The 23,723-nt window shown below is 42.9% G+C and overlaps 1 protein-coding gene and 1 long non-coding RNA gene across 8 annotated transcripts in view; one reads left to right on the forward strand and one right to left on the reverse strand.

Annotated features, from left to right (window-relative positions):
* Nucleotides 1-13,942, forward strand: part of NRP1 (neuropilin 1) — a 148,342-nt gene extending 134,400 nt beyond the window's left edge. For 5 of the 7 annotated variants that reach the window (XM_061435916.1, XM_061435917.1, XM_061435915.1 and 2 more), the window contains 5 exons: nucleotides 1,812-1,949; nucleotides 5,368-5,642; nucleotides 6,118-6,214; nucleotides 8,554-8,604; nucleotides 11,107-13,942. In XM_061435916.1, coding sequence (XP_061291900.1) covers nucleotides 1,812-1,949; nucleotides 5,368-5,642; nucleotides 6,118-6,214; nucleotides 8,554-8,604; nucleotides 11,107-11,396 — 851 coding nt within the window. In that variant the 3' untranslated portion in view covers nucleotides 11,397-13,942. The remainder of the gene's footprint in view (nucleotides 1-1,811; nucleotides 1,950-5,367; nucleotides 5,643-6,117; nucleotides 6,215-8,553; nucleotides 8,605-11,106) is intronic. The other 2 variants (XM_061435919.1, XM_061435921.1) reach the window with 1 other exon arrangement.
* The window catches only part of LOC133259022 (uncharacterized), a 32,962-nt gene that overhangs the window by 2,972 nt on the left and 6,267 nt on the right, over nucleotides 1-23,723 (reverse strand). The window contains exons 2-3 of the long non-coding RNA XR_009740236.1: nucleotides 2,633-2,701; nucleotides 258-395 (exon numbers count right to left, since the gene is read on the reverse strand). This is a non-coding gene — a long non-coding RNA (uncharacterized LOC133259022). The remainder of the gene's footprint in view (nucleotides 1-257; nucleotides 396-2,632; nucleotides 2,702-23,723) is intronic.

The raw sequence follows: 23,723 nt of genomic DNA on the forward strand, positions 1-23,723 counted from the left end.
CATCCAAGGTTATTCAACTACTCCTTCATTGTTCGGCTGACTACATCTGCAAAATTCAGTCATGCTGTACAGAAGAGCGGATTTGGGAGAGGGGTTTCTCATGCTTTAAGAAGCCCTGTTTCATGGTTATGATGGACTAGGCATAAAATATGTATCTCCCGTGACACTACCGCTGTGAAATATAGCCCTTTGCATAAACTGAAAGTGCTCGTGTTATACACATACAAGTTATCACATGACTTACTAGGCTTTCTTACCCCAGCTGGCCCTGGTGAATCCTTTGGCAGGTCACACTGTCATTGGAAGGGAGAATCCATCTTGCTCAGTTTTGAGGATTCGTATGGCGCCTTCCTTCCAAAATTTCACATTAGCATTTGAAAGGAGTTCCTTGGAAGCTAAAAATGCAAAGTAACTCATTCTTATCTATTCAGTAAATCTTTCCCTTACCGCGCCTCCTGCCTGCCATTGTTGAAGTGGGGGAGGGGCAGTGGAGCCCAGACTCAGAAGAATGCAAGATATTTGTGTTAAACACTTAGACAAAGTTACAGGAAAGACCACAATGAGCTAGGCTCTCAGCCTGACCCTAATACAGCGTAGAATATCATACTTCCCTTTCGCTACAGAGAGATTGGTTTAGACTTATTTTTTAGATCAGCGGGCAAGCTGCCGGGGCACCTTCCTTCTCATCTCAATGCTGCCATCTTGTGGACGCCTGAACTCAATGAGACGCAATAACCCTCATTAGAGAAAACAGCCCCTATTGTGTGTTTAATTTTATATTCAGGAGAGGAGTGGGACTGGCAGAAGGAAAAGAATTTTATCTTTAGGATTATTTTTATTGTTAGCTCCAGTTTAACAAAAAATAATTCCAAATATCAAGGGCTTCATTTTCCCTATCCTTAAAAAGTTAACCAAATTCCCCCAGCAAAAAGGTTGAGTAAAAACTAAGGCTATACAAGTTAGAAAAAAAAACACCCATAGTCAAATAGCACTTTGTAGCACACACAAAACAAATCATTCTTGAGAATCCCTTCACGCTTTCTTTTTAGAACCCAAAGGAAGCATTTTGAACATTAAAAAAATATACAAGTGGGTACCTATTCAAATATGCTTTGGCTTTGCTTGACCTTATATTGCGGATTTAAGTGGGGCAAACAATTTATATGCAAATCTGAAAATTCACTAAAGAAGCAAAGATTTCCCACTTAAAATTAATTGACCTGATATAAAGCACAGAAGTTAAAAAAAAAAAAAATCTTATGAAATGCTTCAGAGATGTGCCAGTAAAAACCTGGAGCATAAGCTGGTGTGTTGAGAATACAGATAACCTCCAGGGTGAGATATTCAGGCAACTCACGTTTCTAGACTTTGGAGGTTCATGGGTCAGTCTCTAATTAAGATTCTTTTCATTGGTGGATATCAATTTATATGACTATCCTCAAGAGCGGAGTATCTTTTATATTAAATGTTGTGGAAATAAAATGCTACAGATGTAATAATACATGCTTTGGAAAGTAACCTTCCTGGAAATTTTATGTACCAAGTTGACAGGCAGTCCATAATCTTTTTTTGAGCTGGATCCAAAAAAAAAAAAAAGTTACTAAATGTGATGTTGCAAGCATGTGCATCTCTCCATGCATCTTTTGCGTTCCTTGGCAATCCTGGGTGTTGTGGCTTTCCTAGGATTTTCAGATAGATACTAACTTATATAAATCGTGTTTTCCATGAAGGAATTAAGGACCTCTCTGACCTAAATGATCAAATGTGTGTTTCTCTACTTGTCTCTGTTTCTTCCTTTCCACCCACTGAAGAGTTTCCAACATATGGTTTTAACTGTGAGTTTGGCTGGGGTTCTCACAAGACATTCTGTCACTGGGAACATGACAATCACGTGCAGCTCAAATGGAGTGTGTTGACTAGCAAGACGGGACCGATTCAGGATCACACAGGTAATGGAGGGTTCACTGTGGCCTCATTTCTTTAGATTTGAGAGGGTGTTACTGAGGAGGGTTGCTGGGGTCTGTGAGTTTAGAAAATACTACAGTCATTCACTTGTGCTTTTATTTTCTGGAATTAAAAAGATGCCCTTCCTAGTAGAGATTCTCTTAGGCCACTTACTGGAGAATGCAAAATAAACTTAGCAACAGATTGACCCCTGTGAAAAGTAATAAACTGGGCAGATCAGTGTGTGTGAATTAGGACCTGTTTTCTACTCTTTCTGAAGGTTTTTCATGGGACATGTCAAACATAGACAAAAGGAGAAAAGAAATGGTAAAATGAACCCTCTCTGTACATAACCCAACTTCAACACTCATCAGGTCCTAGGAATCTCATTTTACCTCTAGCATCCTGACTCTGAGTGATTTGGAAGCAAGTCTAGACATAGATAGTGTCATTTCATTTATTGCCTAATGCCTACTCTCTTGACCCTTGGAGTGGAAGTGGATTGGGGTCAGGGGTTGAAATCTTGTTCTTTTGAGGAAGATAGTAATCTAGCTCATTCTCTCTGAGCAAGTAGAAACCTCGCCACACCCCAGTTTGCAGCCCACCCCACGTCCTGTCTTACTTTCCTTCTAAGATTAATTAGGGTTAGGGTGCACAGGAAGCTGTCAGCCCCTCTAGGAACTCTTACCCATTGCCATCCTCTTTTCCTCCTAGTCATTACTCAGCTTGAGAGATGGACTAAAAAACCATCATTGTCCTGTAAAAAAAACACACATGCATATACTCACACACACACACACAGAAAACACCCAACCCACAACCTTCCAGCCCATTCAGTGATACCGACAACACTGCTTGTTCAAGTCATGGTTCCCAGAGAGACCCCAGAGGGGCATTTGCTGAGCTGAGACATCTCATTAAGCCAAGGTCCCCCTTGATGAGTGGGCCAGGGGGCTGATGGACGGCCAAAGGCTCCTTCATGCTTTTCCCACTTGGTTGTTCACTCTGCCCCCAGTGAATACAACCATTAAGTAGGTTGAATAGGCCTCTTTCCATCACGGCTACCTCCTTTCCTAATAAGACTGACAAGGAAATTGGATAAAATTGAACTCCTTCAATTCTGAGACACTTTCAATTGAATCTTAAGACAAGCAGTTTTAGAAAACTTAAAATACTTTGACTGTAAATGGCACTGTACGTAGAAATGGCACCAAATTAACCAAATGCAATTAGCTGAAATGAAGGCAGTAATGGTGGAAAAATTGATGCAAAGTGAAGCAAAAAGGCTCAGTAGGATCTGACATTCAAAGGAGGTTAAAAGCTACGTTAGCCAGAGACAAAAGCTAAAAGGCTTACAGAAGTACAGTGCTAATTGAGAAAACGGAGAGAGAGTTCCTGACCTAGAATTGCGATAAAACCCCGAAAGGAAAAATATCAGCGCTTTATGTGTTGGAGTGTCAGAAAAGGCAGGCGTGTCTTAGATGAACGGCTGAGAAGTGCGATTCCTTCAGAAGCATTTTTCTCTTTTGTCCTCCCGGGAGCCCTCCAGATCCACCCAGACCAGAAAGAGCCCCCGCAGCACTAAACTTGCAATCATTTGCTGAGCGAGCTGGGTGAGCCCGGCATCTGAAAGGCAGGGACTTGTTAACATGAAAAAGTCTGGATGAAAAGAGCCCCACACACAAGACACAAGCACACAGCCCGCCACAGCTCATGTGCGGTGCTTTGCAAATCAGACGTGGAGGCTTCTGAAAATGAACAGTGTCTAGGTACAATAGTCTGTGGCCTGATTTTGAATTCATCAAAGGGATCTCGATTGGTTTTCTGCATTTGACCTCTAACAATGGAGCGGTGTCACTTCTTACAGAGGATTCCCCAAACCCGTGGCAGATGCTGGGAGGGGCGCGGGAGATGTAGGTATAAAGGAGGGAGTCCGAGCCTGGGGGCATTCACAGTCTGGTTCCAGGTGAGAAACAGCTCACCCATGCCGTGGGATGAAAGTGTCCAGTGGCAGGGGGAGTGGGGGTGGCAGAAGACAGCACAGAAGGGAGCCAAGATGCAGGCCTGGCTCAGGGACCAGCTCAGCTAAGCATCCTCACCCTCATTCTTCTCTACACGATGGGGGCAAGGCGGCAGAGGCAAGGTGAGGGAAGGTCTTACCGGCCTGTCTTGGTGGGCTGAGAGAGGTGGCACCATCACACAGACAGGTGACCATCATTAGGTAAATCAGTGGGAGAAAACAGACCCCAGGAGTGACCGAGTCTACACGGTCCAGGAGAGACGGAGATCACACACATTCTGCCAGGGCTGTGGCTTCTATTTCCCACCCTCCTTTCATTATCCCACCCAACAGTTTTATTAAGAGTGCTGAGGAGCCTCTCAGACAAGCAGCCAGGTGAGGGAGGAAGATGGTGGTCGAGGACACATCCACTCTACCTGGATGCTGCTAACGCAGGACGCACCCACACACGCAGTGCAAGAGCATCTCCCAAACATGCCAGCCCCTGGGGCAGCACACAGAACACCCCATTGCCCACGGAAGCTCGCCATCAGATCCACACTTTCATCAGGTGCGGCGTTCAAGTAGCATTTCTATTTGCAGAGCAAACAGTGAAACATGAGTTGTGTGTTTAGACCAGGTGGTAGCGGGAGGCAGTGCTCCCACCGGGGGTCATTAACAGCAGAGCCGGGAGTTAGTCCTCCAAGCTCAGCAAGCATCTCCGTTGCCGAAATGGCACATTCTAATAAGCCTCAGAAGAGCAGCCTCTCCTCTCCTGGAACCAGAAGCCCACATCAAACAAGAGCGGGACTCACAGTTGAATTTCAAGCTCTCAGGTGTATTTAAGGAACTTATTAATATAAGCCATTAAAATAAACTAGGGGAAAAGAATTGGAATTTGAAGTGGGGGTGGGGGGAAATTGCCAGATTATATGGACAGACAGCAGCTTCATTGTTATCAGGCACTTAACAGTAACCAAAGCAACATCCACCAGAAGTCTTCCTGCTCCAATGGTAAATAAATAAGAATACATCTAAATATTTACATTTACTCTGTGTTCACACACGTGCTGCTCGAGTGTTAGAACTGCATGGAAATAGGTCTTCCAGCGCATCCGATCTGCTTGCAATGGTGTAGAGACCAACGCAAGTCATAGCCCATGTCCATGTGACCGTGCATTCTAGATAAGTGGTATCCGACTATTGAGATTTACAGTCTCCATCACAAACGTCCTTTCATGGATGCCAAGAGCCTTTCAACGCCAGTGAGGTTACCTACCGTTACCCACTTCACCACCACCACCACTGCACAAGTGGGTTCTGGTGGTCTGGCCAGGAGAGAAGGTTTGAGAGCAGAACTTGATGGAAAAGAGACAGAGGTGCATCCCTCTGGCCATTCCCCCTAACACAGCTTTTTGTCACAGCAGGAGATGGCAACTTCATCTACTCCCAGGCTGATGAAAACCAAAAGGGCAAAGTCGCTCGCCTGGTGAGCCCCGTGGTTTATTCCCAGAACTCTGCCCACTGCATGACCTTCTGGTACCACATGTCTGGTTCGCACGTGGGCACGCTGAGGGTCAAGCTGCGCTACCAGAAGCCAGAGGAGTACGACCAGCTGGTCTGGATGGCCATCGGACACCAAGGGGACCACTGGAAAGAAGGGCGTGTCCTGCTCCACAAATCTCTGAAGCTTTACCAGGTGAGCCCCCTTCCCCAGGTCAGGGCAGGCAGCTGGGATGCTGTTTGAAAGCTATGCAAATGAGATGCGGGAATCATTCCAAAAATTATTTCAGATTTGTCCTCAACCTGATACCGATGCACTGATGATCATCTAGGTAGCGTTATTTCATAGTCTCCTAGTTTACAGGCACATGACTGATTGCTAAAAAAGAAGGGAAAATGCTACTCTATGATTATTTGGGGCTGTCACAATCAACATTCCTTTTATTTGCTGCTCTTTCCAGTTTTAAATTCTGTATCACACAAAGAGAATGTGAGGAGAAGTTTTATACCATTCCCAAGCAGTTAATACGGATTGAAGAGCAAATCGCGTGCTCATTCGAAATCTCATGAATTTCATTTACGTGCTGTGACTTGAGCTGCACAAGCATGTGTAAACATTGCTATTTGGGACCAAACATTTAAATACTGTGAAAATGATCTCATTTTGTTAGGTGATTTTTGAGGGTGAAATCGGAAAAGGCAACCTTGGCGGGATTGCGGTGGACGATATTAGCATCAATAACCACATCCCTCAAGAGGACTGCGCAAGTAAGTATGGGTTGCTGTAGAAACCAAGGCGGTGCTTGCTCAGGGCATGAGTCTTTCCACTTTATGGTCTTTGTCATGCTCACTTAGACCTAGAATTTTAACGTGGGCTATAAGCGCATCCTATAGATGTGCTTGCTTTGACGCACCAAGGCATAAAGCCAGGTCAGTCTACCTTCAGCTACCGCATCATCTAACCTGGTTCACTTAGAATGTCTGGTTAGTATCCAGAGAAGTACATCAATAACGTGCAACCAAAAATCATAGCAAAGAAGAAACTCAGGATTTCCAGGCCGTGCCTAAACACTGTGATGAAAAGTGGAAAACTCAGACATCTGGGTAATTCCAGGTATCTCAATGTGTAAACAAAATAGGAAGCCTTTGAAATTTTTCATCACAGTGGATTTAATGAAGATTACATTGTGAATGAATCATAGACGAGATCATTCTTTGATTTATTATAAAAATAAGTAGAGGATTCTGACTCAGAACAGTTGAAATGCCTCAAAAGAATAAATGAAATTTAGAGATTTTGCCTAGCATTTCAGAGTTTATGGATTTTTCTTGGCCTGGTATATATGAAAAAAAGTCTTGACATAGAAAACCAATTCATACTCCCAGTTCTTGATATATAATTATAAATAGCATCACTAATAGCAATGTAATAGCACAGTAATTAGTCTTAAGCTCCATTTGCTACACTTAAACTTTTGTTATATATTATGATATAATAGGATGTTAATTATAACAAAATGGAATAAGCCTATTGGGCAAATTTAAGACAAAGGAGGCCTGTTGGCTATAATGGGTTTTTGGTCATTTCAGCAATTTACAAAGCTTTTATTATACAATATATTGGATATATGTAGTCCCTAAAGTGGCAATAATTTGATAGGGTCGATTGAAGAAATTAGAATGAGCAGTGAATAAAGGTCTGCTTCATATTATGTAAGGAAATCTATTTAATGCCACAGTACCTAGCAGACCTTCATAGAAAAAATGATAAGGCTTAATATGTAAGTTACAACTACTTTACAAACTCCCCGGCATCTGGGTCTACACAGTTGTTAATATGTCTATTTCATATAGTTACATTACTTTCATCCCTTTGCCAAGATGGGAAGGCTGATGGTGATGTTTTTGGAATGGGAGAGCAAACTCCACCAGCTGAAACAAAGAAGTACATTCAGTTTGGTTCAACAGGTTTTCTCTGATCACCTTCTAAGGGCAAAGCAGCATCCTAGTGCTCCAGTGAACACAGAGGCTAAAGCAAGTCCCTGAGCCTTTTCTGTTCACGTGACTGGGCTGTGTAGCTGTGGTTACTGCTGGGCGTTAGACTCTGAAAGTCACAGCTAAAGCACAATTAAAACTTCATGTTCTCCTGTCTAAAATGGATAACCAACAAGGACCTGCTGTGTAGCACAGGGAACTCTGCTCACTGTTATGTGGCAGCCTGGATGGGAGTGGAGCTTGGGGGAGAATGAATACATGTATATGTATGGCTGAGTCCCTTTGCTGTTCACCTGAAACCTTCACAATGTTGTTCATTGGCCATACTCCAATAGAAAATAAAAAGTTTAAAAAAATAGTAAAAAAAAAAAAAAAAAACCCAACAACTGTGTTGCTGTGACAGTAAGAAGTTGTCTAAGAGAATTCTACAATTATTCGTCACATATGTTTCTTTGAAAATTTAGCCCTGAATGCTAGGAGATTATCAGCTCTTTATTAATTATTCATGCATTAATACCACAAATATTTATTGAGTCATGGAGTGTGTTCTGGACACTGTTCTAAATGCTGGGGACATAGGCATGAACCAGGTCCCTATCCTCTACCAGAATCATAAAGGACGCCAGGACTCCACTCCCCCTGGAGACTTTTTTTTTATAAGACACAGGATGCAGTCTCTGGCCTTAACGAGCTGACATACTATATGGGAAACCAACTAACACTTAGGAAGCCGTTATCTACAAAAGCACAGGATGGCAGCCATATGTGCAACCCCACTTCTGTTTTCTATTTTTACCAGACTTCCCCACACTCCAAATGCCAGAGCCACTTCCCCAAACTCCCCCCGCCTCCACTCCCCTCCGGTCTCCTAAGACAACACACTCTGCTGCAGCAGGGCTTCCTGGATTTAGAGCTGACTCCAATTCCCTAATCATTCAGCACTGCCTCTCCATAGCTCTCCAGTTACCTGGTGGGGTCGGATTGTGCTAAGACCTTTGAGGAAAAACCCAGCAGAGCCACTGGCGATTAGTGTGTGAGGGTTGATGTAGTTTGTGTGTATTATGTTTGGTTGAGAGTTCAAATATCTCTTTCAATTTTCTTTGACTTGTCAGAACCAGCAGACCTGGATAAAAAGAACCCAGAAAGTAAAATCGATGAAACAGGTAAGTATGTCTTGCTGACTTATTTTTAAAACAGTTTACATGGCTTTTATTATATTTATGGAGAAACTCTGAAACTCTGGCACACCAGGGTACTAAGTGAAAGTCACTCAGTCGTGTCCGACTCTTTGCCACCCCATGGAGTATACAGTCCATGGAATTCTCCAGGCCAGAATACTGGAGTGGGTAGCCTTTCCCTTCTCCAGGGGATCTTCCCAACCCAGGGATTGAACCCAGGTCTCCTGCATTGCAGGTGGATTCTTTACCAGCTGAGCTACAAGGGAAACCCAGAGTACCAAAGCAGTTCACACAGCATAAACACCCACCCACGTCAGTGATGCTGTGCCTGGGCTATTGTGAGAGTGAGTGCCCGATACAGACTTGGGAGAGGCAGTGACCGGTTCAGAGCGTGTCGGGGGTAACCCCAGGGGACATATGCTAGCCTGGCCCTTCCCTACTGAGCTGGAAGAAGAACTCAGAGGACAACGACATGAAATTTAATAACTATGGAAACAGGAAGCGAGTGAAGATTGTTTCTTACCCAAGGACCTACAGTACTTTTCATACAGTAATTTGAAACCAACCCAAATTCTTGTGCCTGAGTGAGAACCAGATATAATCTTTAAAGGGCTGGAGCCCAGTGTCTGTTTGGACCACCTGTTCCCAGCCTCTGCTACTGAAACCCTCGTTTTGCGATAATGATCACAACATTGATGACAGTGATGATGCCGATGAGGGTTTACTGAGGAGCTAGTATGTTCCAGTCACTTTCTATAAGTTCTCTTGTTTAATTCTCACAGCTGTGCTCTGAGTATATTTATCCCCATTTCACAGATGAGGAGACTGAAACTCAGCAGTGACTTGGCCTTAAGTGAGATAGGTAATAACTTCCCAGGTGGCGCTAGTGGTAAAGCATCCGCCTGCAATGCTGGAGACCCAGGTTCAATCCCTGGGTTGGTAGGATGCCCTGGAGAAGGAAATGGCAACCCACTCCAGTATTCTTGCCTGAAGAATTCCATGGACAGAGGAGCCTGGTGGGCTACAAGTTCATGGGGTCACAAAGACTGGGACACAACTGAGCGACTTTCACTTCGCTTCACTTAAGACAGGTAATTAGGTGGTAGCCTCAGACTTCAAACTGATTAATTCAAAAGTGTGTTTTCATTGAACACCGCTTTGTGATCCAGTGCAAGGCATTTGGTTGGAGTGAGGTCCTGCCTGATGTTGTATTTCCAGAAGTCTCCGCGCCTCCTGCCAACAGTGGCAGGTGTTGGACACTTGCCCCAGCATCACTCAAGCTGCTGTTAGCAGATCTGTACCCTGTCCATCAGCATCAGCACCAGCTGCCATCAGAAATGTGGACATATTAATACCACAGATTTGGTATTAGTAGAGATTTGGTAGAGATAAATAGAGATGGCGCCATATTCGCAGTTGATCATCTCAACACGAGGCTCATTTAGCTTAGTTACGTGGTCCACACTGAGATGGAAACTTTATTAGAGATTGTTTCAAAACAGTGTCGCATCAAGGGAGAGAATATTAATATGTCCTTGTGGCTTCTTTCCCCCTGTAGGGACTTGCATCGCATATTTTTAGTTTCCTTTGATTGGAATCCTTGTTGATCAGAACACCATTAAGTAAACACCAGGCCTGTTGCACATTAACATTCTAGTCTCATTTCTAGTATCAGGTAATGAGGCTCAGAGCTCCCATGTTAACAATTTCTCATGTTCCACTCTAAAGAAAACATTTCCCCAATGCCTGCGTGCAGAGCTGTGTGACCATCTCCAGTGAAACAACCAGGGCAGCAAAGATGCTGATTATTAAATGTGTTCTGTTCAATACAACACAGACCTGGCTTCTCGATTGGAGCCATAAGCCATTTAAAATATCAGCAGCAGGCATGCCCTCATTCTGTCGGAAAGCTCTCTCCTGATTGAGTGAAACCATGGTCGATTTGGGGGGAAACTTGAAGATCTGACTTGTGGTAGGACCACCACTCAGAAGGGCAGCTTGGGCCATCTTCTCGTGCAGGATTTGGGGATCAAACAGATGCATCAGGAATGGTTAAATCCCCTGCTAGACCAATGTGGGAAGGAGCATTTGCAAAGCTTATACATCTCGTATCTGCCCAAGGACAATAAACACAGATTACAGTCTCATGGAGGGCGGGCTGCATAAAATCTGAATTAGATTAGAACCCAGCCCTCACGGCTTGCCCAGAAACAGTGGTTTCCATGTGCTAAGCTTTCTGTCAAAATCACAGCACCAAAGCCCCAATACCTTCCCTCCCACGCGTTGATTCCCAGCAACTCTCAAACATAAACACTGGTGTTTCTTGGCAATGGAGGAGCCAAACCCCACCACGGAAATCCCCCAGGGGCTGTCTTGGGAAGGACAGCCCAGAACCAGATGTGTGCTTAACTTCTTGTCCATTTTGCTGTCTACTGTCATCTGGTGTGTTAGCAGTACTCACGGAGCCAATTTTGTTTTTCTCCCCAGGGAGCACACCAGGCTACCAAGGCGCGGGAGAAGGCGATGAGAACATCTCCAGGAAGCCAGGCAACGTGCTGAAGACCCTGGACCCCATCCTCATCACCATCATCGCCATGAGTGCCCTGGGCGTCCTCCTGGGCGCCGTCTGCGGGGTCGTGCTGTACTGTGCCTGTTGGCACAACGGGATGTCAGAGAGAAACTTATCTGCCCTGGAGAACTATAACTTTGAACTCGTGGATGGCGTGAAGTTGAAAAAAGACAAACTGAATCCACAGAGTACTTACTCGGAGGCATGAAAGCAGACAAGAGGTGAGCAGGCAAGCAGGAGAGTGGAGCGGAGGACAGAGCTTGAGCTGGGGACCGGCTGATCTTTCACTGTTCAGGCTGGGAAGCGCGTTGATGACGCCAAGCCAGGTTTTTCTCAGGAGCTTCAATGAGTTTGGCCGACAGACACGGACAACTTAGCTGTGTTAACAATCGGAATCCTGTACAGTCAAGATTCTTTCTGTTGGTTTCGTTGAAATAATCGAATGCTGGTGTTGAGACCAAGTATGATTGACTTAATCATTCGAAGGACTCCCCTTTCCCCTTCTCTCTTCTCTTCCTCTTCTGGATTCTTTTCGGAAACTGTGCAAAATCCAAAATGCTGGCACCAAGTGTATTTAGCGGGGCCCCTTTGACGGACACGCTACCTGCAGCCCCAGTGCCCAGAATATATTCGAATAACCGCCTTTCAGTGGACTCCTGAAGCTGGCCTTGTGTATAATCGCCCGCGTCGTGGATAGGCAAAGAAGGAGTAGGGTGTTTTCTGTTAAAGTATACCGTAGCCTCAGTACCAGTCTAGTGTGTCAGCTCTGTTTACGAAGCAATACCGTCAGATTTCCTCGATGTTTTCCAGTGTTGTACTCAACCTTGTGCTGTGAACTCCATACAGAAAACTGTGCCATCATAAACACTGCTGGCAACTGGGTGTGATGCGGACAACCGCAACGAAGAATCCTTGGCACTGGCTAGTCTATGTCCTCTCAAGTGCCTTTTTGTTTGTACTGGTTCTCATTGTGTTACATTCACCCGCCCTGTTTTTCGCTGGTGAAAGCCCTCTTCTTGAATCAAACCCTGGGGGCCTGCTGACGAAGAAGAAAGTATATTTTAGTGTGAGATGTCAGCCTCCAGGAAGGCAAGGGCTCCGAAGATTTGGCAACGTGGCTTAATCGTTCCGCTTTTTCCGTAGTTCAATTTCATGTCTCTTGACCCTTTTGTATAAAGCTGCAATATTCTCTCTTACTGTTCTTTCATATGGAATGTATTTTCAAATGTAAACTCTTTCTCTGCTATCCCTCTGTCTTTTTTCTCTCTTAGGATTTAAGCATTTGCCATTCTTCAGAAAAGAAACTTGCAGCTTTAACCTGCTGGGAATGGCAAACAATTTTACTAGACTTTATGTTGGAAAAATAAATAAATAAGGGAAATTCCTAACTTTGCCCTCCAAAGTATAACTTTGGTTTCCTTGTTAACTGGTTAAAGTGACAGTATCTTTTTTCCTAAAGCCATTTGCTATCTATACCAATCAAAATGATCTTCAATAGAAATGTTTGCTTTCAATAGAAATAGTGGTTAAGTTGAGGGAAGAAATAATTGGCTTTCAAGTGAGACTCAAAGGGATGAAATCCCCTCAAAATCCAAAAATCAGAGATTTTTACATCCAAATACATGAAAATGACCCATGAGAACCTTCTTGTTTTGGTATTGAGTCAAGCAAGGGAAGTGGAAGAAGGAATGGTTAATTTAAGAAAGCGACCATAAATTCTGGTGCCTGGGGATGGAGTATTTTAAGATAAGAGAGGGGAAGAAAAGGAGTAAAGTCAAAACAAATGTTCTTAAAACTCCATTCAGCAAAAACCCTGAGAAAACAAGAGACTTAGTGAAAGCTTCTAGAAACTTCCAGCGGCTCACAGTGAGAAAGCCTGCCTTAGAGCTGGCAAGACCTAAGCCACAGAGACATAAATGTCTTATGAGGCAGCATGTGAATTAGCCCAAAGATTAGCTTTGGTTGTTTTCCATGCGTTTGTGCCCTGCCATGTAGGACAGAAGAACTTCCTCCCTCCTGCACTGCTGTAGGTCTCCCTCAAGTACATTTGTGGGGGTCACATTTGCATCATGGAGCTGAAAGTCCATTCATCCTGGTTTAATTGAAATGAGAATGCCTTTTGTTTCCAGGAAAGTATTGATCACTATGAAAGAAGAATAGATTCTAACCCCCAGGGGCATCCATTCAGCCGTTATAATCATACCCAGATGAAAGCATTAAGACTTGATTTTTTTTTTTAGGCAACAGACTTAAAGTTGTCCTCAGCCAAGGAAAAATGATACTGCAACTTTAAATTTTAAAGTATCTTGCACTGATAAATATATTTAAAAATTATATGTTTATAAAGTTATTAATTTGTAAAGGCAGTGTTACAAAATGTTCAGTTTATATTGTTTTAGATTGTTTCATAATTTTAAAAGGTGTAAAATAACATATTTTTTTCTTTATTGAGATCTATAAATCTTTCTGTAGTAAAATGTTTTCATTTTACTGGTATATTATTGCTTCATGTTTTGTACCATCATAAAATTTTGTGCAAATTTTTTTTACAGAAATTTTTATTTTCTATGATAATATGACACTTGTAAATTGTTGTTTCAAAATGAACAGCGAAGCCTTAACTTTAAACGACATTTGTATTCTCAGACACTGAGTTGCATAAAACAACCACATAGAACTGAACTGTAACTTAAATTCCAAACTATGACTACTACATTCCAAAGAAACAGTTGAATTAAACATTTTCATAAAATATCCTAAACCTGATGGCTTTTATTATATTAGCTTTGTTATTGTTAAAGAAATTGGTATTATTCCAGCATCAAATAGCTTTCACGATTTTTTTAAGTTCTTTTTTTAAAATAATATCCTAATAAGGAGAGAAGATTAAGAAAACATTTCCTGAAAGTAGAACATCAACCCAAATTGGACACTTGTCAAGATAAGGCATAAAGAATTTGGCCTTATAAATGGAAAATTTTCAACTCCAAATCATGTGTCAAATGTTTCTATATTCCATTTAGTAAAGTTTTTTGTTTTTAATGAAATTCCCATATGTCTGTTGGTAAGTTTTGTTCTTATAGAAAATAGGTAATAAACCGGATAGTGTTTATGCATGCAGCTGTGCTAAATTTCATTAGAGGGCAAAGCTAAGCATGGCATTGCAGCTGGCTACTTGGTAATTCTTAGAAAATTTTGAGTCCATCCGGGACCAAACTAACAGTAGTATAGTAATAATAATAATTACAATAACAAAGATGAGAAGGGTGGAATCAAAGCATGCTCTATAGGATAGAGTACCATTCATGAACCAACAGTTCTTGCCTTACCTTCCTCTGATTATAGGAACATTTAATTCTGAAGCATAGGAAATCTATGCTATTCAGAAGGTGGACTGCTCTGCACAGCTCTTCCCAGTGAATCAATATTCCTACTTTTCTCTGGACACTGATGTCTTTGGCATCTTCAAAGTTTTAACTAACAAGAGAACATGTGCCCTACTCAGTGGAGTTTGAGGTTTCTCTGCTTAAAGAAAGGGTTTCCCTGATGGCTCATCAGGTAAAGAATCTGTCTGCAATGCAGGAAAACACAAGAGATGTAGGTTCAGTTCCTGGATTGGGAAGATCCCCTAGAGGAGGAAAATGGCAACCAACTCTAGTATTCTTGCCTGAAAAACCCCATGGATAGAGGAGGCAGAGCTGGGTATTCACTTTACTGAATTTAAATTCTATTTATGTTCATGGATGTACCCAGAAAACATGATGACTTATGATGAATCTACCAGAATTAATCCAGAGATACTTTCCGAATTAAGGGCCATAGATTCATGGGTTCTGTTTCCTTGTTTGAGAAACCTTAAACATAAATGCTTTCAACCCATTTCTTATCCCTAGTTAGCTGCTAAGCTAGGCTTTTCTTCCTGGGTTTAAGGAGCTAAATCACGGTATAATTCTTCACAAAGTCAAGAACAAAATATGTCATAAAGATTGAAACATTTAACTTAAAACATGAAAATTATTTATCATCCCATCTCCTGTCTTCTGTGGTAACATATTAATCACCACTTAGGCTGGATTGTACTTTATCTTTTTGCAAATCAGAAGGATTTTGTAATACTCCATGATGTTTCTGCTTCCCAGTGATAATCAGCTGTCATGTTGCAATGAAAAGCAGTTCTGCCAGAAATTTCCCTGAACTCTATCATGAGGGAATCTTAAGCAGCTTTTCAGCTCACAGGTTGAGAAGCCAGAGGGAAGGAACTTCGAACTAAGTAGAACACAGCACCAAGAAGCGAATGAGACCAGTGTGATCTCTGGCATTATTTTTTTAATATTCCAAAGAAACATTGCAAAGTTATACAAATAAGAGCATTATATTATCACACACACGTCACTTCTTAATAGCACTAAAGATCCCATGAACCAGTTATATCATTTCAGGAGAGAAGGAATAAACTCTGTGGGAAACTTCTATGGTAATGATGCTATACTTCTTTATATTGAGAACATTCTACTTTCACAGCAGCTCTGGGAGCTAAGCTTTGTCATTATTCCTCTTTATAAATGAGGAATCCAAAATTTAGGCAAGTTGAAGGGTGAATCCAGGATGGATCTGGTCTCATCTCCCCCTCCATTCCTCCTATCACACCATAACCCTGCCTGCATGAGCATGAGAAGCCCTCACAGAGGGCCTGGCTACTCAAGCCAGTAGCAGCAGCATCCCCTGAAAGTCTCTTAGAAAAGCAGAGTCTCAGAACATGCCCCAGACACGCTGAGTCCTTTTAACAAGATCCCTGGATGACTCACATGCCCATCCATTTGGGTCTGAGAAGCACTGACCAGCCTGCAGGTTTACTATGCCAGATATTCCAGAGTTTACCTGGTGGTTTGAGGACACTCCAAAACAGGGAACACACCTGCAGATTCTCAAAGCATGTTACAAAAGAGTCTGAGCAGCCTGAAAACAGTAAAATTGGAAAAGTGGAAATCTCATTCACTGAGCCTAGAAGCATGTTGCTGGTGAGGACCCTACATGTGGACTTCTCTGAGAGGAAGAGATAATGCCTCATGAAGTATGTTGCTTGATGAAACATTTAAAGTGCTATAGAGAAAAGCAAATGGGACTTGCCAGGTGGTGCTAGTGGTAAAGAACCTATCTGCCAATGCAGGAGATGTAAGAGACTTGGGTTCAGTTCTTGGTTGGGAAGATCCCCTGGAGGAGGGCATGGCAACCCACTCCAGTATTCTTGCCTGGAGAATCCCATGGACAGAGGAGCCTGCAGGGCTATAGTCCATAGGGTCGCAAAGAGTCAGACATGACTAAAGCGACTTAGTACACAGGCAGCACTAAGCAAACACTCTGTTACTCATCAGTGTGATTAGGAGGAAAGGAGGAGGATCCATTTGTGAAGAGCCAAATCCTTCTGTTCAAAAGAAGTTGCCTCATTCATCACACACAGTTTACTGCTTTCCAAAGGTGCTGAAATCCTGACTGGTGTTAAAATCATGAATGGTAAAATAAAGGTCTCATGAGCCAATTCTATCATCTTATCTAAAATCCTGAGTGGTGAAACTAGGTTGAACCCAATTTAATCTTGCTTCAATAATTTCTAATCTTGTTTCTTGGGGTCCTTATTACAAATAAGCAAGAAACTCTCGGGTAATAGTTTTGCTGCCCAACAGTGACTCCCAAAAGAAGGTTTTTCTATACAGAAAGATGGTCTTTCTAGGCCATATAGAAGGGTACCTATTATGATGTAGGGGTTCAATAAATGTGTAACATTCATAACCAAAGGTGGTTTGGTCACTAAGTCATGTCCGACTCTTGGGACTCCATGGACTGTAGCCCACCAGGTTCCTCTGTCCATGGGATTTTCAAGGCAAGAATACTGGAGTCGTTTGCCATTTCCTTCTCCAGGGGATCTTTCTGACCCAGAGATCAAACCTGGGTCCCTTGCCCTGCAGGCACATTCTTTACCAACTGACTGAATTTTATTAATATCACTGCCCTATTAATAGAGTTGGAAATCTCTTGCTCTGGCAGAATGTTGGGTTGAAATGGACCTGTTCTCTGGTGATGGTATTATAACAGAGCTTCACCCTTCAGCAGCTTGAATGAGACAACTTGCCAGGATAGAGAGTAGGTCTGGTCTCTGGAATGCTCCTTTCAGTGATTTGAGCATCTCCCCTGCCCATCACTTTTAATGTCAGTTAATTAACACCCTCTTCAAGGCTCCATCAACATCTTGCAGAGAGGTGGTGCTGGCAACACTAATGGTCTTGATGTAATCCTGTCGGGAAAGCATTCTATGGCTTATTAGGCTATTGTTGCTCTAATTTCATCCAACTTCTGAAAAATTTCAACATTGACTAAATTGCTTCTTGACTTTGAATATGCGATTCTATTTAAAGCAGATTCGATCATTACCCTCAGATCATTTGCAAAATTTCTGCTGTTATTCATGCCTTCTATCTAAAAAGACCTGATATTTAGAATCTTAGACATAATTTTTCTTGGGTCATCTTTTAATTTTATGTATATTCAAGCTACCTAAGTTCCAATGAATTATGAGAAGAAATACTCTGTCATCCAAATAACATCCTTTTGATTTATTTCCTGTATTTATTAGAAAGTTTGGGTGTTTGGAGAGATCCACGCAGTGACCCAGCTTGGTTTTGGTCCCTGTCCCTTAAGCACCTAGAGCTCGGACAACGGATGTGAGTGCTTCAGCTAATCAGCAAGTGCATTATTAATCTACTCTATGAAAACTTCTTAACTCCTTATCATCATGACCACTGCAATTTTCCGTATGCTTACTGTGTACCAAACTTTACTGGATGTTTCCACTAACACTTAAAACAATCTTATGAATTGAGGTTACAACAGCTGAGGTACAGGATTTCCCTGGTGGTCCAGTGGTTAAGAATCTACCTGTCAATGGAGGGGACACAGGTTTGATACCTGCTCTGGGAGAATCCCACACACCACAAGGCAACTAAACCCATGCGCCACAACTATTGAAGCCCACACTGTAGAGCCCATGCTCTGCAACAAAAGAAGCCACAGCAATGATAAACCCATGCACTGCAACTATAGAGCAGCCCCCTCTCACCACAACTAGAGAAAGCCCATACATAGCAACAAAGATGCAGCATAGCCAAAAGTAAATAATTTTTTTAAATAATAAAAAACTTAAAAAAAAAACAACCAGGTCAAATTATACCCAGAGTGCAATCCCATATCTGCTCCCTATTTCTTCTTTCCATACAAATTATCACCTTTTTGTTTACTATATACCTTACTCATTTATTTTATTATCAATGAAATTAAAAGATGCTTACTCCTTGGAAGAAAAGTTATGACCAACCTAGATAGCATATTGAAAAGCAGAGACATTACTTTGCCAACAAAGGTCTGTCTAGTCAAGGCTATGGTTTTTCCAGTGATCATGTATGGATGTGAGAGTTGGACTTTGAAGAAAGCTGAGCGCCGAAGAATTGATGCTTTTGAACTGTTGTGTTGGAGAAGACTCTTGAGAGTCCCTTGGACTGCAAGGAGATCCAACCAGTCCATTCTAAAGGAGATCAGCCCTGGGATTTCTTTGGAAGGAATGATGCTAAAGCTGAAACTCCAGAACTTTGGCCACCTCATGCGAAGAGTTGACTCATTTGAAAAGACTCTGATGCTGGGAGGGATTGGGGGCAGGAGAAGGGGACGACAGAGGATGAGATGGCTAGGTGGCATCACTGACTCGATGGACGTGAGTCTGAGTGAACTCCGGGAGTTGGTGATGGACAGGGAGGCCTGGTGTGCTGCAATTCATGGGGTTGCAAAGAGTTGGACACGACTGAGCGACTGAACTGAACTGAGCTGAACTGATACTGAAAAGTGAAAAAAAATGAGTGTTAGCCGCTCAGTCATGTCCAACATTTTGCAACCCCATGGACTGTAGCCCGCCAGGCTCCTCTGTCCATGGAATTCTCCAGGCAAGAATACTGGAGTGGGTAGCCATTCCCTTCTCCAGGGAATCTTCCTGACCCAGGGATCAAATCCAGGTCTCCTGTATTGCGGGCAGATTCTTCACCATCTGAACCACCAGGGGCACCAGGGAAGCCCCACTAATACTGCTGCTGCTGCTAAGTCACTTCAGTCGTGTCCGACTCTGTGTGACCCCAGAGACGGCAGCCCACCAGGCTCCCCTGTCCCTGGGATTCTCCAGGCAAGAACACTGGAGTGGGTTGCCATTTCCTTCTGCAATGCATGAAAGTGAAAAGTGAAAGTGAAGGCGCTCAGTCATGTCCGACCCTTAGCGATCCCATGGACTGCAGCCTACCAGGCTCCTCCATCCATGGGATTTTCCAGGCAAGAGTACTGGAGTGGGGTGCCATCGCCTTTTCCACCACTAATACTAATAGAATGCAAATTCCACGTGGACAGCGACTTTTTGTGTTTAGTTCCCTGCGGTTTCCACAGCACATAGAATAGCTCCTGTCACACTATAGGTCCTAAATAAGTATTGTTGAATGAAGGAGCCATGGTGATTGGTTGGAAAAAGAGAACTTCAGTGGAAATGGGAAATGAGGGGGAATTTTCTGGGCAGGTTTAACCTACCAGGAGTTTGTTCTGGAGCAAGAACTTAGAGGGTTCGTATACTGAGTTTTTTTCTTAAAAGACATTTCTTTCACACCCTACTGAAACAGAGCAGGACCCTATGGTCCTTGCAACTCCTGTCCTCAGCTTGCCTTTTATATGTAGAAAAACTTCAGCCAAACAATAAGTTTAATCAGAGAATTGAGAAAATACACAAAGGAAAACACTCAAATGAGACCTAGTAATAATAGTCTGGTCATTAAGCAATGTCAAGGACCTTTAGTTCCTCCTCAAGGGCACAGATAATATTCTGAGCCGTATCTTGTGAACTGTCTTATAGATACTGAAACCCCCACCAGCTGAAAGAGGTTAACTACATGATGACCAGACTGCAGCCATGACAGAAGCAGCCACAGTTCTGAGAACTGAACTCAAAGAAATGGGAACAAATCAACTGTGGCACTAAAAGTTAACTGTACTTAAAACAATTAAGATGACACTGATCAGACCACCCTGTGACCAATTTCAAGAAGACAATCAGAGCGGACTGTGATGTTTCCTCCCTCCATCGATAAAAACGCTCTTGCCCTATGATTGTCAGTCAGGGGGAGCTGGCCTTTGGACAGAAGTCTGCCCTCCACCCCCACCCCCCACTCCACACACATGCAGGTTGCCAGCCTTTGAAATAAAGCAAACTTTCCTTTCTACCAATTCCGCCTCATTATCGGCTTTAGAGTGACAAGCGCCGAATCCCCACTCCCTGTCAGGTTTTTGGCTCCCGCGTGGGGCTCTCGCGACATCTGGCTCCCAGGATTTTCCCGAGCAACGTCGCCGCCATGAGGACGCACCAGGGTGGCTGTGAGGAGCCGCTGCTCATGGCTACCTGTCCCTAGGAGAGGGGTTTGAGGGGATACTCCTAGTGGCTGCTGAAACCGTTTGCTTCGGGGATCCTCCCTGTTTCATCTCTGCCCGGCACTGGCTGTTAACTTACGCTTTTCCTCGGTGGAACGAAACATGCGTCTGGACAAACTGAAGCGCTCCAAGATGCAGTAAGTCAGTCAGTCCACTGGTGTGCAGCTGGGCTAACTTCTTTTGAGCACAAAGTGCTGTTTGGGTATTTGGCTAGTTGGTTCTGACATGTGTCTGTCATCGAGGACCGTTGGTGTTGGGGAAGTGTTTGCTAGGATTTGTGACCGTTCTGCTTTCTGATGTGTGAATGTGTATTCCCTCCCTGGAAATTAATTACATCCCCCCATTAGGGGATGGGAAATTTGGTGCAGCAGAGCCAACTCATTCTTTAATTTCTTCCTTTAGTGGATGAAAGTGAAAGTAGCTCTGTCTTGTCTGACTCTTTGCAACCCCATGGAGTATCTAGTCCATGGGATTCTCCAGGCCAGAATACTGGAGTGGGTAGCCTTTCCCTTCTCCAGGAGATCTTCCCAACCCAGGGATCGAACCCAGGTCTCCCGTATTGCAGGCAGATTCTTTATCAGCTGAACCACAAGGGAAATCCTCCTTTAGTGATAGAATTCCCAAGTTTCACCTGCACATCTGACTTCCCAGGAGAAACACTACCTTTCCCAGCCCCCCTTGCTACTCTGTGCCCTTGTGACTACAGTTGAGCAAGTCATATGGGACAGGAAGTGATGCTTGAAACCTCAGGTTCCTAGCTTTAAAAAACAGTAATTATGCCCATTCCTTGCTCTTTTTCCCTTCACACTGACTGCCTGTGGATGTACCAGTGAAAGCCCAGTATCCCCATAATGCGTAGACAGATTGACAAGCAGGAAGAATCGAGGCTCCCTGACACGTCTGTGCCACCAACCCAGATGGTTTATGTTCAGTTAGTTACATAGTTCAGTTCAGTCGCTCAGTCGTGTCCGACTCTTTGTGACCCCATGAACTGCGGCACGCCAGGCCTCCCTGTCCATCACCAACTCCCAGAGTTTACTCAAGCTCATGTCCATTGAGTCTGTGATGCCATCCAACTATCTCATCCTCCGTCGTCTCCTTCTCCAAGAGAAATACAAATTTCTATGTTGTTTAAATCACTGATGCTTTGACATTTGTGGCTAAACCAGTATAACATCTAATAACTGATTAGATGTCAAATTTAGAACATTGAACAAAATCTTAAAATTGAGCCCAGATATGCTAACAAAGACACCAACCACCAAGATGATCTTGCCCCCCTCTTTTCTCATTTCTCATTTTGCTCACACTGTAGGTCAGATAGAGTGAGGAGAAAGTCAAGAGTTAGCCATTCTGTGTCAGAGCAAAGATATCGTCCAGGCTCAGTGGTCCAAGCATAAACAGGTTAAAGAGAAGCATCTGGGCACCAGACAAATAACAGAAAACACAAAAACATCATAGAAAAAAACAAAAACACCATCTAGGAAAAACATAAGAAACCAAAGAGACAACAATTATTTGATGTTATATATAGAATATGAATAAACAAAAACTTATAATTAGAAAATAAAATAACAGGATATGACAGAAATAGGACTTTCAAACTTAAGCCAAATGGCTGAACAAACTAGCATCATTACAGGTTTAATAAATAACTTAATAAAGAACAAAATAGTTTTGAGAACAGAATTACTGGCAGAATTTATCCATAGTGGCCAAGACAGGAATGAAACAGAGCTCTTTCTAGAGAAACCTGACCCCTAAAATTCTCTCTCATTGGTTTTAATTCCCTGATGCATGAATCCCTCCCTCAAGGACCAAACATCCCTGTTTCTGTGCAGCTTCTGGAGAAATTCTTAGACTCAGAATGGAGTGGAGAACAAGATGCCAGAGGGAGCCAGGAGAAAACTCAGAGACATTAAAGTATTAAATCATGAAGAGGTGATCATCTGCGTTCCTGGCCTCCAAGAGGTTCACATTTCATTAGCTTTGGAGAAATGGTATCAGAATATGATGCAGTCCCAGTGGGACTGAAATTTGTCATTTCCTGTTGAGGAACAGCAGGTTTTTTTTTTTTTTTAATTAAGTGCTGAAGTGTCTGCATGTTACTCTAACTTCTAAGGATAAAGTACATTCATGTGTTCAGTGCTCTGGGGAAGGCTCAAGAGTGTGCAGTTGCCTTGCACATTTGAGGATGGGGTCTCCTCAGGCATTTTCACTCCTGTTACAAAGATCCTAGAAAATCAGCTGGTGGTCATCTCACCCCAAACACAAAGGAAGGAGGAACAAAATATTGTAGAGGGAACACACTAACTGAAACTGGTGGGATGACCAAAGAAGACAACAGGAGGAAAAAAACCCTTCATAAAAAGCCTTCCACGGAACCTTGGTTATTTAAGATGCTCCCATAAAAATGGTTCTGAGGGACTAATATTTTCAGGAAATGCTATATACAACTACATCCTTCTTTAAGAATCACAGCTGCTTTTATATGCTAATATACACTTTAATCTTTAATTCAGAAGGTCCCACACTTACCCACGAAAAATATCTTGTGTGCAATACTTGGACAGTTTCCCCATTCTGAGAAGTGGTTGGAAAGTAATGGACTAAGAAATAGATTTGTTTGTATGAACACAAGACAGAAACATTAGGTTAAGTTGTAGTTGGAAGCATTGCCCCAAGATGTGAAGTGGTCCTTAAGATTCTTTGTCCTAGATGAGCAAATAAATGACGGAAAAAAACCTAAGAGAATTTTTGATGCGGGAGACACAGATATGCAGGAATCATAGGGACGAAATCTCAGCCAGAATTTACAGCATGTCTCTATTCCGTACTCGCAACAAATTCTTTATGCTAATGAGCCTAGAATTATCTCCTATCATCCTCCCCCTGCTTAATCACCCTTGATTACCTCTGGTGTGCTGCTGGTAACCTCAAGTTAAACAATGCAGACAGCCCCTACCTCTTCCCAGGCTGTGACAGTGTATCATAATTGAGCCATTTCTGCCTCTCTGGTCACCCTCCTATTCTC

The sequence above is a fragment of the Bos javanicus genome, chromosome 13 (genome assembly GCF_032452875.1).
Source record: "Bos javanicus breed banteng chromosome 13, ARS-OSU_banteng_1.0, whole genome shotgun sequence".
In the NCBI taxonomy this organism is placed as follows: Eukaryota; Metazoa; Chordata; class Mammalia; order Artiodactyla; family Bovidae; genus Bos; species Bos javanicus.